We start from the raw sequence: 16,412 nt of genomic DNA on the forward strand, positions 1-16,412 counted from the left end.
AGGGAGGAGGCCAGAGAGTAAGAGGCAGAGGGAGGGAGGAGGCCAGAGAGTAAGAGGCAGAGGGAGGAGGAGGCCAGAGAGTAAGAGGCAGAGGGAGGGAGGGAGGGAGGAGGCCAGAGAGTAAGAGGCAGAGGGAGGGAGGGAGGGAGGAGGCCAGAGAGTAAGAGGCAGAGGGAGGGAGGGAGGGAGGAGGCCAGAGAGTAAGAGGCAGAGGGAGGGAGGGAGGGAGGAGGCCAGAGAGTAAGAGGCAGAGGGAGGGAGGGAGGGAGGAGGCCAGAGAGTAAGAGGCAGAGGGAGGGAGGGAGGGAGGAGGCCAGAGAGTAAGAGGCAGAGGGAGGGAGAGAGGGAGGAGGCCAGAGAGTAAGAGGCAGAGGGAGGGAGAGAGGGAGGAGGCCAGAGAGTAAGAGGCAGAGGGAGGGAGGAGGCCAGAGAGTAAGAGGCAGAGGGAGGGAGGCGGCCAGAGAGTAAGAGGCAGAGGGAGGGAGGCGGCCAGAGTAAGAGGCAGAGGGAGGGAGAGAGGGAGGCGGCCAGAGAGTAAGAGGCAGAGGGAGGGAGAGAGGGAGGAGGCCAGAGAGTAAGAGGCAGAGGGAGGGAGAGAGGGAGGAGGCCAGAGAGTAAGAGGCAGAGGGAGGGAGGGAGGAGGCCAGAGAGTAAGAGGCAGAGGGAGGGAGAGAGGGAGGAGGCCAGAGAGTAAGAGGCAGAGGGAGGGAGGGAGGAGGCCAGAGAGTAAGAGGCAGAGGGAGGGAGGGAGGAGGCCAGAGAGTAAGAGGCAGAGGGAGGGAGGGAGGAGGCCAGAGAGTAAGAGGCAGAGGGAGGGAGGGAGGAGGCCAGAGAGTAAGAGGCAGAGGGAGGAGGCCAGAGAGTAAGAGGCAGAGGGAGGAGGCCAGAGAGTAAGAGGCAGAAGGGAGGAGGCCAGAGAGTAAGAGGCAGAGGGAGAGGAGAGGCCAGAGAGTAAGAGGCAGAGGGAGGGAGGGAGGAGGCCAGAGAGTAAGAGGCAGAGGGAGGGAGGGAGGAGGCCAGAGAGTAAGAGGCAGAGGGAGGGAGGGAGGAGGCCAGAGAGTAAGAGGCAGAGGGAGGGAGGGAGGAGGCCAGAGAGTAAGAGGCAGAGGGAGGGAGGGAGGAGGCCAGAGAGTAAGAGGCAGAGGGAGGGAGGGAGGAGGCCAGAGAGTAAGAGGCAGAGGGAGGAGGCCAGAGAGTAAGAGGCAGAGGGAGGGAGGGAGGAGGCCAGAGAGTAAGAGGCAGAGGGAGGGAGGGAGGAGGCCAGAGAGTAAGAGGCAGAGGGAGGGAGGGAGGAGGCCAGAGAGTAAGAGGCAGAGGGAGGGAGGGAGGAGGCCAGAGAGTAAGAGGCAGAGGGAGGGAGGAGGCCAGAGAGTAAGAGGCAGAGGGAGGGAGGAGGCCAGAGAGTAAGAGGCAGAGGGAGGGAGGAGGCCAGAGAGTAAGAGGCAGAGGGAGGGAGGGAGGAGGCCAGAGAGTAAGAGGCAGAGGGAGGAAGGAGGCCAGAGAGTAAGAGGCAGAGGGAGGGAGGGAGGAGGCCAGAGAGTAAGAGGCAGAGGGAGGGAGGGAGGGAGGAGGCCAGAGAGTAAGAGGCAGAGGGAGGGAGGGAGGGAGGGAGGAGGCCAGAGAGTAAGAGGCAGAGGGAGGGAGGGAGGGAGGGAGGAGGCCAGAGAGTAAGAGGCAGAGGGAGGGAGGGAGGGAGGAGGCCAGAGAGTAAGAGGCAGAGGGAGGGAGGGAGGGAGGAGGCCAGAGAGTAAGAGGCAGAGGGAGGGAGGGAGGGAGGAGGCCAGAGAGTAAGAGGCAGAGGGAGGGAGGGAGGAGGCCAGAGAGTAAGAGGCAGAGGGAGGGAGGGAGGAGGCCAGAGAGTAAGAGGCAGAGGGAGGGAGGGAGGAGGCCAGAGAGTAAGAGGCAGAGGGAGGGAGGGAGGAGGCCAGAGAGTAAGAGGCAGAGGGAGGGAGGGAGGAGGCCAGAGAGTAAGAGGCAGAGGGAGGGAGGGAGGAGGCCAGAGAGTAAGAGGCAGAGGGAGGGAGGGAGGAGGCCAGAGAGTAAGAGGCAGAGGGAGGGAGGGAGGAGGCCAGAGAGTAAGAGGCAGAGGGAGGGAGGAGGCCAGAGAGTAAGAGGCAGAGGGAGGGAGAGAGGGAGGAGGCCAGAGAGTAAGAGGCAGAGGGAGGGAGAGAGGGAGGAGGCCAGAGAGTAAGAGGCAGAGGGAGGGAGGAGGCCAGAGAGTAAGAGGCAGAGGGAGGGAGGCGGCCAGAGAGTAAGAGGCAGAGGGAGGGAGGCGGCCAGAGTAAGAGGCAGAGGGAGGGAGAGAGGGAGGCGGCCAGAGAGTAAGAGGCAGAGGGAGGGAGAGAGGGAGGAGGCCAGAGAGTAAGAGGCAGAGGGAGGGAGGGAGGGAGGAGGCCAGAGAGTAAGAGGCAGAGGGAGGGAGAGAGGGAGGAGGCCAGAGAGTAAGAGGCAGAGGGAGGGAGGGAGGAGGCCAGAGAGTAAGAGGCAGAGGGAGGGAGGGAGGAGGCCAGAGAGTAAGAGGCAGAGGGAGGAGGCCAGAGAGTAAGAGGCAGAGGGAGGGAGGGAGGAGGCCAGAGAGTAAGAGGCAGAGGGAGGGAGGGAGGAGGCCAGAGAGTAAGAGGCAGAGGGAGGGAGGAGGCCAGAGAGTAAGAGGCAGAGGGAGGGAGGGAGGGAGGAGGCCAGAGAGTAAGAGGCAGAGGGAGGGAGAGAGGGAGGAGGCCAGAGAGTAAGAGGCAGAGGGAGGGAGAGAGGGAGGAGGCCAGAGAGTAAGAGGCAGAGGGAGGGAGGAGGCCAGAGAGTAAGAGGCAGAGGGAGGGAGGAGGCCAGAGAGTAAGAGGCAGAGGGAGGGAGGGAGGGAGGAGGCCAGAGAGTAAGAGGCAGAGGGAGGGAGGGAGGGAGGAGGCCAGAGAGTAAGAGGCAGAGGGAGGGAGGGAGGGAGGAGGCCAGAGAGTAAGAGGCAGAGGGAGGGAGGGAGGGAGGAGGCCAGAGAGTAAGAGGCAGAGGGAGGGAGGGAGGGAGGAGGCCAGAGAGTAAGAGGCAGAGGGAGGGAGGGAGGGAGGAGGCCAGAGAGTAAGAGGCAGAGGGAGGGAGAGAGGGAGGAGGAGAGAGTAAGAGGCAGAGGGAGGGAGGAGAGGGAGGAGGCCAGAGAGTAAGAGGCAGAGGGAGGGAGAGAGGGAGGAGGCCAGAGAGTAAGAGGCAGAGGGAGGGAGGAGGCCAGAGAGTAAGAGGCAGAGGGAGGGAGGCGGCCAGAGAGTAAGAGGCAGAGGGAGGGAGGCGGCCAGAGTAAGAGGCAGAGGGAGGGAGAGAGGGAGGCGGCCAGAGAGTAAGAGGCAGAGGGAGGGAGAGAGGGAGGAGGCCAGAGAGTAAGAGGCAGAGGGAGGGAGAGAGGGAGGAGGCCAGAGAGTAAGAGGCAGAGGGAGGGAGGGAGGGAGGAGGCCAGAGAGTAAGAGGCAGAGGGAGGAGAGAGGGAGGAGGCCAGAGAGTAAGAGGCAGAGGGAGGGAGGGAGGAGGCCAGAGAGTAAGAGGCAGAGGGAGGGAGGGAGGAGGCCAGAGAGTAAGAGGCAGAGGGAGGGAGGGAGGAGGCCAGAGAGTAAGAGGCAGAGGGAGGAGGCCAGAGAGTAAGAGGCAGAGGGAGGAGGCCAGAGAGTAAGAGGCAGAGGGAGGGAGGGAGGAGGCCAGAGAGTAAGAGGCAGAGGGAGGGAGGGAGGAGGCCAGAGAGTAAGAGGCAGAGGGAGGGAGGGAGGAGGCCAGAGAGTAAGAGGCAGAGGGAGGGAGGGAGGAGGCCAGAGAGTAAGAGGCAGAGGGAGGAGGCCAGAGAGTAAGAGGCAGAGGGAGGGAGGGAGGAGGCCAGAGAGTAAGAGGCAGAGGGAGGGAGGGAGGAGGCCAGAGAGTAAGAGGCAGAGGGAGGGAGGGAGGAGGCCAGAGAGTAAGAGGCAGAGGGAGGGAGGGAGGAGGCCAGAGAGTAAGAGGCAGAGGGAGGGAGGAGGCCAGAGAGTAAGAGGCAGAGGGAGGGAGGAGGCCAGAGAGTAAGAGGCAGAGGGAGGGAGGGAGGGAGGAGGCCAGAGAGTAAGAGGCAGAGGGAGGGAGGAGGCCAGAGAGTAAGAGGCAGAGGGAGGGAGGGAGGAGGCCAGAGAGTAAGAGGCAGAGGGAGGGAGGGAGGGAGGAGGCCAGAGAGTAAGAGGCAGAGGGAGGGAGGGAGGGAGGAGGCCAGAGAGTAAGAGGCAGAGGGAGGGAGGGAGGGAGGAGGCCAGAGAGTAAGAGGCAGAGGGAGGGAGGGAGGGAGGAGGCCAGAGAGTAAGAGGCAGAGGGAGGGAGGGAGGGAGGAGGCCAGAGAGTAAGAGGCAGAGGGAGGGAGGGAGGGAGGAGGCCAGAGAGTAAGAGGCAGAGGGAGGGAGGGAGGGAGGAGGCCAGAGAGTAAGAGGCAGAGGGAGGGGGAGGAGGCAAGCAGAGAGTCAGAGGCAGAGGGAGGGAGGAGGAGGCCAGAGAGTAAGAGGCAGAGGGAGGGAGGGAGGAGGCCAGAGAGTAAGAGGCAGAGGGAGGGAGGAGGCCAGAGAGTAAGAGGGGGAGGGAGGAAGGAGGCCAGAGAGTAAGAAGGGGAGGGAGGAAGGAGGCCAGAGAGTAAGAAGGGGAGGGAGGAAGGAGGCCAGAGAGTAAGAGGGGGAGGGAGGGGGGAGGAGGAGGCCAGAGAGCGGGGGAGGAGGAGGCCAGAGAGCGGGGGAGGAGGAGGCCAGAGAGCGGGGGAGGAGGAGGCCAGAGAGCGGGGGAGGAGGAGGCCAGAGAGCGGGGGAGGAGGAGGCCAGAGAGCAGGGGAGGAGGAGGCCAGAGAGCAGAGGTATAATATATGAAGCAGAGCACTGCATTTCTAACCTTCTTAAAACGAACTTTCAGGTTTCCTTGTCCTCCATGAGAAAGAGGAAACGCCTCATAAATCATCAGCTCTACATCTACGAGGACCTGATGGAAGGGAGAGCACAGCACCGGGTTACTGTCCGATATGGAAGATGAAATGGGCACCATGCGTCACGGGAGGGCCGGCGGGGGCAGACGTGCGCCACCTACAGTGCGGCAGACTCACTACTCACCAACAAGTATGGCCGACTCTGGCGGTTTCCGAGCCCGACCAGCAACACCTCTTTGACCAATGGCATCTCATCCTGCCGGGCGTCTTCTTTCCGGCTTTCCCCTTGGGCACATGTCTGGCCAGAAGAACTGTCCACAAGGACCCGCTGCCCCATGGGGAAGTTCTTCACCAGAAACACCAGGCGCCATTCAGGAAGCTGGTAAATCTGATAGGAAGGAGAGACGACGTAAGACCGTGGCCAGTGTGCGCAACGGGGGCAAGACAGCAGGCGGGGGGGGGTGGCCGCCGGGGGCACAACAGAAGGCAGGGGGGGGGGGGGGGGCGCCGGGGGCACGACCGCACCTCATCCAGAACATACACACATGGGGCGCACTACTGATGCATCAGTCGCCTCCCGGGGTCGTGGTGTGAGGAGCTGCAGACACATCCTGAAAAGCGCCTCTCACCCCCATTACCTCGCTGTCTCTCGCCCCCATTACGCCGCTGTCTCTCACCCCCATTACGCCGCTGTCTCTCACCCCCATTACGCCGCTGTCTCTCACCCCCATTACGCCGCTGTCTCTCACCCCCATTACTCCGCTGTCTCTCACCCCCATTACTCCGCTGTCTCTCACCCCCATTACTCCGCTGTCTCTCACCCCCATTACTCCGCTGTCTCTCACCCCCATTACTCCGCTGTCTCTCACCCCCATTACTCCGCTGTCTCTCACCCCCATTACTCCGCTGTCTCTCACCTCCATTACTCCGCTGTCTCTCACCTCCATTACTCCGCTGTCTCTCACCTCCATTACCCCGCTGTCTCTCACCTCCATTACTCCGCTGTCTCTCACCTCCATTACTCCGCTGTCTCTCACCTCCATTACCCCGCTGTCTCTCACCTCCATTACCCCGCTGTCTCTCACCTCCATTACTCCGCTGTCCTCTCACCAGGACACACCAGTGGGTGGGCTCGACCTTGTGCTGGGAGGATTCCCTGTCAGAGGGGGCATTACTCCGGCGCGGCTCCTCTTTACTGGGGCTGGACAGGAATCCAGAGTCGCCATAAAGCATCTCGTCCTCATCGTCCACCGAGTGACTGCAAAAGAGATCCAGAGATCAGCGGCACACAGGACGTGACCCGCTCAGCAGAGGAGAAGAGTCACACAGGGGAAGGTACAGAGGACGTGACCCGCTCAGCAGAGGAGAAGAGTCACACAGGGGAAGGTACAGAGGACGTGACCCGCTCAGCAGAGGAGAAGAGTCACTGAGGGGGAAGGTACAGAGGACGTGACCCGCTCAGCAGAGGAGAAGAGTCACACAGGGGAAGGTACAGAGGACGTGACCCGCTCAGCAGAGGAGAAGAGTCACTCGGGGGGCAGGTACAGAGGACGTGACCCGCTCAGCAGAGGAGAAGAGTCACACAGGGGAAGGTACAGAGGACGTGACCCGCTCAGCAGAGGAGAAGAGTCACACAGGGGGAAGGTACAGAGGACGTGACCCGCTCAGCAGAGGAGAAGAGTCACACAGGGGAAGGTACAGAGGACGTGACCCGCTCAGCAGAGGAGAAGAGTCACACAGGGGGAAGGTACAGAGGACGTGACCTGCTCAGCAGAGGAGAAGAGTCACACAGGGGAAGGTACAGAGGACGTGACCCGCTCAGCAGAGGAGAAGAGTCACTCGGGGGGCAGGTACACAGGACGTGACCCGCTCAGCAGAGGAGAAGAGTCACACAGGGGAAGGTACAGAGGACGTGACCCGCTCAGCAGAGGAGAAGAGTCACACAGGGGGCAGGTACAGAGGACGTGACCCGCTCAGCAGAGGAGAAGAGTCACTGAGGGGGAAGGTACAGAGGACGTGACCCGCTCAGCAGAGGAGAAGAGTCACACAGGGGAAGGTACAGAGGACGTGACCCGCTCAGCAGAGGAGAAGAGTCACACAGCGGAAGGTACAGAGGACGTGACCCGCTCAGCAGAGGAGAAGAGTCACACAGGGGGCAGGTACAGAGGACGTGACCTGCTCAGCAGAGGAGAAGAGTCACTGAGGGGGAAGGTACAGAGGACGTGACCCGCTCAGCAGAGGAGAAGAGTCACTGAGGGGGAAGGTACAGAGGACGTGACCCGCTCAGCAGAGGAGAAGAGTCACACAGGGGAAGGTACAGAGGACGTGACCCGCTCAGCAGAGGAGAAGAGTCACACAGGGGGCAGGTACAGAGGACGTGACCCGCTCAGCAGAGGAGAAGAGTCACACAGGGGAAGGTACAGAGGACGTGACCCGCTCAGCAGAGGAGAAGAGTCACACAGGGGAAGGTACAGAGGACGTGACCCGCTCAGCAGAGGAGAAGAGTCACACAGGGGGAAGGTACAGAGGACGTGACCCGCTCAGCAGAGGAGAAGAGTCACACAGGGGAAGGTACAGAGGACGTGACCCGCTCAGCAGAGGAGAAGAGTCACACAGGGGAAGGTACAGAGGACGTGACCCGCTCAGCAGAGGAGAAGAGTCACTGAGGGGGAAGGTACAGAGGACGTGACCCGCTCAGCAGAGGAGAAGAGTCACTGAGGGGGAAGGTACAGAGGACGTGACCCGCTCAGCAGAGGAGAAGAGTCACTCAGGGGAAGGTACAGAGGACGTGACCCCCTCAGCAGAGGAGAAGAGTCACACAGGGGAAGGTACAGAGGACGTGACCCGCTCAGCAGAGGAGAAGAGTCACACGGGGGGCAGATAGAGAGGACGTGACCCGCTCAGCAGAGGAGAAGAGTCACACAGGGGAAGGTACAGAGGACGTGACCCGCTCAGCAGAGGAGAAGAGTCACACAGGGGGCAGGTACAGAGGACGTGACCCGCTCAGCAGAGGAGAAGAGTCACTGAGGGGGAAGGTACAGAGGACGCGACCCCCTCAGCAGAGGAGAAGAGTCACTGAGGGGGAAGGTACAGAGGACGTGACCCGCTCAGCAGAGGAGAAGCGTCACACAGGGGAAGGTACAGAGGACGCGACCCCCTCAGCAGAGGAGAAGCGTCACACAGGGGAAGGTACAGAGGACGTGACCCACTCAGCAGAGGAGAAGCGTCACACAGGGGGCAGGTACAGAGGACGTGACCCGCTCAGCAGAGGAGAAGAGTCACACAGGGGAAGGTACAGAGGACGTGACCCGCTCAGCAGAGGAGAAGAGTCACACAGGGGAAGGTACAGAGGACGTGACTCGCTTAGCAGAGGAGAAGCGTCACACAGGGGGCAGGTACAGAGGACGTGACCCGCTCAGCAGAGGAGAAGAGTCACAAGGGGGAAGGTACAGAGGACGCGACCCCCTCAGCAGAGGAGAAGAGTCACTGAGGGGGAAGGTACAGAGGACGTGACCCACTCAGCAGAGGAGAAGCGTCACACAGGGGAAGGTACAGAGGACGTGACCCGCTCAGCAGAGGAGAAGCGTCACACAGGGGAAGGTACAGAGGACGTGACTCGCTCAGCAGAGGAGAAGAGTCACAAAGGGGAAGGTACAGAGGACGCGACCCCCTCAGCAGAGGAGAAGCGTCACACAGGGGAAGGTACAGAGGACGCGACTCGCTCAGCAGAGGAGAAGAGTCACTCGGGGGGCAGGTACAGAGGACGCAACCCGCTCAGCAGAGGAGAAGAGTCACTCGGGGGGCAGGTACAGAGGACGCAACCCGCTCAGCAGAGGAGAAGCGTCACACAGGGGAAGGTACAGAGGACGTGACCCACTCAGCAGAGGAGAAGCGTCACACAGGGGAAGGTACAGAGGACGTGACCCGCTCAGCAGAGGAGAAGAGTCACTCGGGGGGCAGGTACAGAGGACGCAACCCGCTCAGCAGAGGAGAAGCGTCACACAGGGGAAGGTACAGAGGACGTGACCCGCTCAGCAGAGGAGAAGAGTCACTCGGGGGGCAGGTACACAGGACGTGACCCGCTCAGCAGAGGAGAAGAGTCACACAGGGGGCAGGTACAGAGGACGTGACCCGCTCAGCAGAGGAGAAGAGTCACACAGGGGGCAGGTACAGAGGATGTGACCCGCTCAGCAGAGGAGAAGCGTCACACAGGGGAAGGTACAGAGGACGTGACCCGCTCAGCAGAGGAGAAGAGTCACACAGGGGAAGGTACAGAGGACGTGACCCGCTCAGCAGAGGAGAAGAGTCACACATGGGGCAGGTACAGAGGACGTGACCCGCTCAGCAGAGGAGAAGAGTCACACAGGGGGCAGGTACAGAGGATGTGACCCGCTCAGCAGAGGAGAAGAGTCACACAGGGGGCAGGTACAGAGGACGTGACCCGCTCAGCAGAGAAGAGTCACACAGGGGGCAGGTACAGAGGACGTGACCCCCTCAGCAGAGGAGAAGAGTCACACAGGGGAAGGTACAGAGGACGTGACCCGCTCAGCAGAGGAGAAGAGTCACACAGGGGAAGGTACAGAGGACGTGACCCGCTCAGCAGAGAAGAGTCACTCAGGGGAAGGTACAGAGGACGTGACCCGCTCAGCAGAGGAGAAGAGTCACACAGGGGAAGGTACAGAGGACGTGACCCGCTCAGCAGAGGAGAAGAGTCACACAGGGGAAGGTACAGAGGACGTGACCTGCTCAGCAGAGGAGAAGAGTCACACAGGGGGCAGGTACAGAGGACGTGACCCGCTCAGCAGAGAAGAGTCACTGAGGGGGAAGGTACAGAGGACGTGACCCGCTCAGCAGAGGAGAAGCGTCACACAGGGGAAGGTACAGAGGATGTGACCCGCTCAGCAGAGGAGAAGAGTCACTCAGGGGGCAGGTACAGAGGACGTGACCCGCTCAGCAGAGGAGAAGAGTCACTCAGGGGGCAGGCACTGGGCTCACCTCATGTCTTGGATCACGCTGTCATCCGCCGTGCTCAGGTTGCCGCCCTCTTCCTTGGCCTGTGACGCCCGGGTCTCGGTGGTGAACATGCCGCTGACGTCGCGGTACACGCACAGAGCGATGACCTTAGATTGCTGCAGAGGACAGAGGAGGCACTGGAGGTCAGGCTGTGACTGGACGGCGTGACGGCGGCACCGCACCGGATACTCACGTAATGCAGGCCCGGCTTCTGCAGGGTCAGTCTGTGGGTTTTGCCTCCATACGTGTCGCTCTTCAGCTGGAACATTGACACCTGACCTTCTGCACTGAGGATCACCACGTAGGGATCGGCCACGGCACAGTACACGATGGGGGAGCCCAGGTCCACGGGGATGATCTGCAGCTGATTCACTGCAAGCAAGACAGGGAGGATAAAGCAACCGGAGAGCGGCTGAGCGGTGCCCCCCCAGTGGCCGGAATCAGACCCCACAGACTGACAGCTCCAGCCACAGTCACCCCCCACCTGCAGGTGCAGCAGAGGCTTTGCGGTATACCCCCCCGGTGGCTGTGGTATATTCCACATGTATAGGTGATCACTGCAGCAGAGGCTTACCTGTATCCCCCCCTGATGGCTGTGGTATATTCCACATGTACAGGTGATCCCTGCAGCAGAGGCTTCGCTGTATCCCCCCTGGTGGCTGTGGTATATTCCTCATGTACAGGTGATCACTGCAGCAGAGGCTTACCTGTATCCCCCCCTGATGGCTGTGGTATATTCCACATGTACAGGTGATCCCTGCAGCAGAGGCTTCGCTGTATCCCCCCCTGGTGGCTGTGGTATATTCCTCATGTACAGGTGATCTCTGCAGCAGAGGCTTACCTGTATCCCCCCCTGATGGCTGTGGTATATTCCACATGTACAGGTGATCTCTGCAGCAGAGGCTTCGCTGTATCCCCCCCTGGTGGCTGTGGTATATTCCTCATGTACAGGTGATCTCTGCAGCAGAGGCTTCGCTGTATCTCCCCCTGGTGGCTGTGGTATATTCCTCATGTACAGGTGATCTCTGCAGCAGAGGCTTACCTGTATCCCCCCCTGATGGCTGTGGTATATTCCACATGTACAGGTGATCTCTGCAGCAGAGGCTTCGCTGTATCCCCCCCTGGTGGCTGTGGTATATTCCTCATGTACAGGTGATCTCTGCAGCAGAGGCTTCGCTGTATCCCCCCCTGGTGGCTGTGGTATATTCCTCATGTACAGGTGATCTCTGCAGCAGAGGCTTACCTGTATCCCCCCCTGATGGCTGTGGTATATTCCACATGTACAGGTGATCTCTGCAGCAGAGGCTTCGCTGTATCCCCCCCTGGTGGCTGTGGTATATTCCTCATGTACAGGTGATCTCTGCAGCAGAGGCTTCGCTGTATCCCCCCTGGTGGCTGTGGTATATTCCTCATGTACAGGTGATCTCTGCAGCAGAGGCTTCGCTGTATCCCCCCTGGTGGCTGTGGTATATTCCTCATGTACAGGTGATCTCTGCAGCAGAGGCTTCGCTGTATCCCCCCTGGTGGCTGTGGTATATTCCTCATGTACAGGTGATCTCTGCAGCAGAGGCTTCGCTGTATCCCCCCTGGTGGCTGTGGTATATTCCTCATGTACAGGTGATCTCTGCAGCAGAGGCTTCGCTGTATCTCCCCCTGGTGGCTGTGGTATATTCCTCATGTACAGGTGATCTCTGCAGCAGAGGCTTCGCTGTATCACCCCCGGTGGCTGTGGTATATTCCACATGTACAGGTGATCTCTGCAGCAGAGGCTTCGCTGTATCCCCCCTGGTGGCTGTGGTATATTCCTCATGTACAGGTGATCTCTGCAGCAGAGGCTTCCCTGTATCCCCCCCCGGTGGCTGTGGTATAATCCACATGTACAGGTGATCTCTGCAGCAGAGGCTCCGCTGTATTCCCCCCCGGTGGCTGTGGTATATTCCACATGTACAGGTGATCTCTGCAGCAGAGGCTTCCCTGTATCCCCCCTGGTGGCTGTGGTATATTCCACATGTACAGGTGATCTCTGCAGCAGAGGCTTCCCTGTATCCCCCCCCTGGTGGCTGTGGTATATTCCTCATGTACAGGTGATCTCTGCAGCAGAGGCTTCGCTGTATCCCCCCTGGTGGCTGTAGTATATTCCTCATGTACAGGTGATCTCTGCAGCAGAGGCTTCCCTGTATCCCCCCTGGTGGCTGTGGTATATTCCTCATGTACAGGTGATCTCTGCAGCAGAGGCTTCGCTGTATCCCCCCTGGTGGCTGTGGTATATTCCACATGTACAGGTGATCTCTGCAGCAGAGGCTTCGCTGTATCCCCCCTGGTGGCTGTGGTATATTCCACATGTACAGGTGATCTCTGCAGCAGAGGCTTCGCTGTATCCCCCCTGGTGGCTGTGGTATAATCCTCATGTACAGGTGATCTCTGCAGCAGAGGCTTCGCTGTATCCCCCCTGGTGGCTGTGGTATAATCCTCATGTACAGGTGATCTCTGCAGTAGAGGCTCCGCTGTATCCCCCCTGGTGGCTGTGGTATATTCCTCATGTACAGGTGATCTCTGCAGCAGAGGCTCCGCTGTATCCCCCCTGGTGGCTGTAGTATATTCCTCATGTACAGGTGATCTCTGCAGCAGAGGCTTCGCTGTATCCCCCCTGGTGGCTGTGGTATATTCCACATGTACAGGTGATCTCTGCAGCAGAGGCTTCGCTGTATCCCCCCCTGGTGGCTGTGGTATATTCCACATGTACAGGTGATCTCTGCAGCAGAGGCTTCGCTGTATCCCCCCTGGTGGCTGTGGTATATTCCTCATGTACAGGTGATCTCTGCAGCAGAGGCTTCGCTGTATCCCCCCTGGTGGCTGTGGTATATTCCACATGTACAGGTGATCTCTGCAGCAGAGGCTCCGCTGTATCCCCCCTGGTGGCTGTGGTATATTCCTCATGTACAGGTGATCTCTGCAGCAGAGGCTTCGCTGTATCCCCCCTGGTGGCTGTGGTATAATCCTCATGTACAGGTGATCTCTGCAGCAGAGGCTTCCCTGTATCCCCCCTGGTGGCTGTAGTATATTCCTCATGTACAGGTGATCTCTGCAGCAGAGGCTTCGCTGTATCCCCCCTGGTGGCTGTGGTATATTCCACATGTACAGGTGATCTCTGCAGTAGAGGCTCCGCTGTATCCCCCCTGGTGGCTGTGGTATATTCCTCATGTACAGGTGATCTCTGCAGTAGAGGCTTCCCTGTATCCCCCCTGGTGGCTGTGGTATATTCCTCATGTACAGGTGATCTCTGCAGCAGAGGCTTCGCTGTATCCCCCCTGGTGGCTGTGGTATATTCCTCATGTACAGGTGATCTCTGCAGCAGAGGCTCCGCTGTATCCCCCCTGGTGGCTGTAGTATATTCCTCATGTACAGGTGATCTCTGCAGCAGAGGCTTCCCTGTATCCCCCCTGGTGGCTGTGGTATATTCCTCATGTACAGGTGATCTCTGCAGCAGAGGCTTCCCTGTATCCCCCCTGGTGGCTGTGGTATATTCCTCATGTACAGGTGATCTCTGCAGCAGAGGCTTCGCTGTATCCCCCCTGGTGGCTGTGGTATATTCCTCATGTACAGGTGATCTCTGCAGCAGAGGCTCCGCTGTATCCCCCCTGGTGGCTGTGGTATATTCCTCATGTACAGGTGATCTCTGCAGCAGAGGCTTCCCTGTATCCCCCCTGGTGGCTGTGGTATATTCCACATGTACAGGTGATCTCTGCAGCAGAGGCTCCGCTGTATCCCCCCTGGTGGCTGTGGTATATTCCTCATGTACAGGTGATCTCTGCAGCAGAGGCTTCCCTGTATCCCCCCCTGGTGGCTGTGGTATATTCCTCATGTACAGGTGATCTCTGCAGCAGAGGCTTCGCTGTATCCCCCCTGGTGGCTGTGGTATATTCCTCATGTACAGGTGATCTCTGCAGCAGAGGCTTCGCTGTATCCCCCCTGGTGGCTGTGGTATATTCCTCATGTACAGGTGATCTCTGCAGCAGAGGCTCCGCTGTATCCCCCCTGGTGGCTGTGGTATATTCCTCATGTACAGGTGATCTCTGCAGCAGAGGCTTCCCTGTATCCCCCCCTGGTGGCTGTGGTATATTCCTCATGTACAGGTGATCTCTGCAGCAGAGGCTTCGCTGTATCCCCACTGGTGGCTGTGGTATATTCCTCATGTACAGGTGATCTCTGCAGCAGAGGCTTCCCTGTATCCCCCCTGGTGGCTGTGGTATATTCCTCATGTACAGGTGATCTCTGCAGCAGAGGCTCCGCTGTATCCCCCCTGGTGGCTGTGGTATATTCCTCATGTACAGGTGATCTCTGCAGCAGAGGCTTCCCTGTATCCCCCCTGGTGGCTGTGGTATATTCCACATGTACAGGTGATCCCTGCAGCAGAGGCTTCGCTGTATCCCCCCCGGTGGCTGTGGTATATTCCTCATGTACAGGTGATCTCTGCAGCAGAGGCTTCGCTGTATCCCCCCCGGTGGCTGTGGTATATTCCTCATGTACAGGTGATCTCTGCAGCAGAGGCTTCCCTGTATCCCCCCTGGTGGCTGTGGTATATTCCTCATGTACAGGTGATCTCTGCAGCAGAGGCTTCCCTGTATCCCCCCTGGTGGCTGTGGTATATTCCTCATGTACAGGTGATCCCTGCAGCAGAGGCTTCCCTGTATCCCCCCTGGTGGCTGTGGTATATTCCACATGTACAGGTGATCCCTGCAGCAGAGGCTTCGCTGTATCCCCCCTGGTGGCTGTGGTATATTCCTCATGTACAGGTGATCTCTGCAGCAGAGGCTTCGCTGTATCCCCCCTGGTGGCTGTGGTATATTCCTCATGTACAGGTGATCTCTGCAGCAGAGGCTTCCCTGTATCCCCCCTGGTGGCTGTGGTATATTCCACATGTACAGGTGATCCCTGCAGCAGAGGCTTCGCTGTATCCTCTCCGGTGGCTGTGGTATATTCCTCATGTACAGGTGATCTCTGCAGCAGAGGCTTCCCTGTATCCCCCCTGGTGGCTGTGGTATAATCCTCATGTACAGGTGATCTCTGCAGCAGAGGCTTCGCTGTATCCCCCCTGGTGGCTGTGGTATATTCCTCATGTACAGGTGATCTCTGCAGCAGAGGCTTCCCTGTATCCCCCCTGGTGGCTGTGGTATAATCCTCATGTACAGGTGATCTCTGCAGCAGAGGCTTCCCTGTATCCCCCCTGGTGGCTGTGGTATATTCCTCATGTACAGGTGATCTCTGCAGCAGAGGCTTCGCTGTATCCCCCCTGGTGGCTGTGGTATATTCCTCATGTACAGGTGATCTCTGCAGCAGAGGCTTCGCTGTATCCCCCCTGGTGGCTGTGGTATATTCCTCATGTACAGGTGATCTCTGCAGCAGAGGCTTCCCTGTATCCCCCCTGGTGGCTGTGGTATAATCCTCATGTACAGGTGATCTCTGCAGCAGAGGCTCCGCTGTATCCCCCCTGGTGGCTGTGGTATATTCCACATGTACAGGTGATCCCTGCAGCAGAGGCTTCGCTGTATCCTCTCCGGTGGCTGTGGTATATTCCTCATGTACAGGTGATCTCTGCAGTAGAGGCTTCGCTGTATCCCCCCTGGTGGCTGTGGTATATTCCTCATGTACAGGTGATCTCTGCAGCAGAGGCTTCGCTGTATCCCCCCTGGTGGCTGTGGTATATTCCTCATGTACAGGTGATCTCTGCAGCAGAGGCTCCGCTGTATCCCCCCTGGTGGCTGTGGTATATTCCTCATGTACAGGTGATCTCTGCAGCAGAGGCTTCCCTGTATCCCCCCTGGTGGCTGTGGTATATTCATGTACAGGTGATCTCTGCAGCAGAGGCTTCCCTGTATCCCCCCTGGTGGCTGTGGTATATTCCACATGTACAGGTGATCTCTGCAGCAGAGGCTCCGCTGTATCCCCCCTGGTGGCTGTGGTATATTCCTCATGTACAGGTGATCTCTGCAGCAGAGGCTTCGCTGTATCCCCCCTGGTGGCTGTGGTATATTCCACATGTACAGGTGATCTCTGCAGCAGAGGCTCCGCTGTATCCCCCCTGGTGGCTGTGGTATATTCCTCATGTACAGGTGATCTCTGCAGCAGAGGCTTCGCTGTATCCCCCCTGGTGGCTGTGGTATATTCCTCATGTACAGGTGATCTCTGCAGCAGAGGCGCCGCTGTATCCCCCCTGGTGGCTGTGGTATATTCCACATGTACAGGTGATCTCTGCAGCAGAGGCTCCGCTGTATCCCCCCTGGTGGCTGTGGTATATTCCTCATGTACAGGTGATCTCTGCAGCAGAGGCTCCGCTGTATCCCCCCTGGTGGCTGTGGTATATTCCACATGTACAGGTGATCTCTGCAGCAGAGGCTCCGCTGTATCCCCCCTGGTGGCTGTGGTATATTCCTCATGTACAGGTGATCTCTGCAGCAGAGGCTTCGCTGTATCCCCCCTGGTGGCTGTGGTATATTCCTCATGT

At 59.2% G+C, this 16,412-nt stretch overlaps 1 protein-coding gene across 4 annotated transcripts in view; it reads right to left on the reverse strand.

Annotated features, from left to right (window-relative positions):
- The window catches only part of CPSF1 (cleavage and polyadenylation specific factor 1), a 61,570-nt gene that overhangs the window by 12,442 nt on the left and 32,716 nt on the right, over positions 1 to 16,412 (reverse strand). Inside the window, exons 20-25 of one of the 4 annotated variants that reach the window (XM_073680134.1) lie at positions 10,104 to 10,282; positions 9,893 to 10,026; positions 6,008 to 6,155; positions 5,839 to 5,862; positions 5,082 to 5,285; positions 4,867 to 4,953 (exon numbers count right to left, since the gene is read on the reverse strand). In XM_073680134.1, coding sequence (XP_073536235.1) covers positions 4,867 to 4,953; positions 5,082 to 5,285; positions 5,839 to 5,862; positions 6,008 to 6,155; positions 9,893 to 10,026; positions 10,104 to 10,282 — 776 coding nt within the window. Of the gene's footprint in view, positions 1 to 4,866; positions 4,954 to 5,081; positions 5,286 to 5,814; positions 5,935 to 6,007; positions 6,156 to 9,892; positions 10,027 to 10,103; positions 10,283 to 16,412 lie in introns of all 4 variants that reach the window. The other 3 variants (XM_073680131.1, XM_073680133.1, XM_073680135.1) reach the window with 3 other exon arrangements.

Source organism: Phyllobates terribilis, unplaced genomic scaffold, assembly GCF_046119375.1.
Source record: "Phyllobates terribilis strain yellow unplaced genomic scaffold, ASM4611937v1 Scaffold_4__5_contigs__length_816908805, whole genome shotgun sequence".
Classification (NCBI taxonomy): domain Eukaryota; kingdom Metazoa; phylum Chordata; class Amphibia; order Anura; family Dendrobatidae; genus Phyllobates; species Phyllobates terribilis.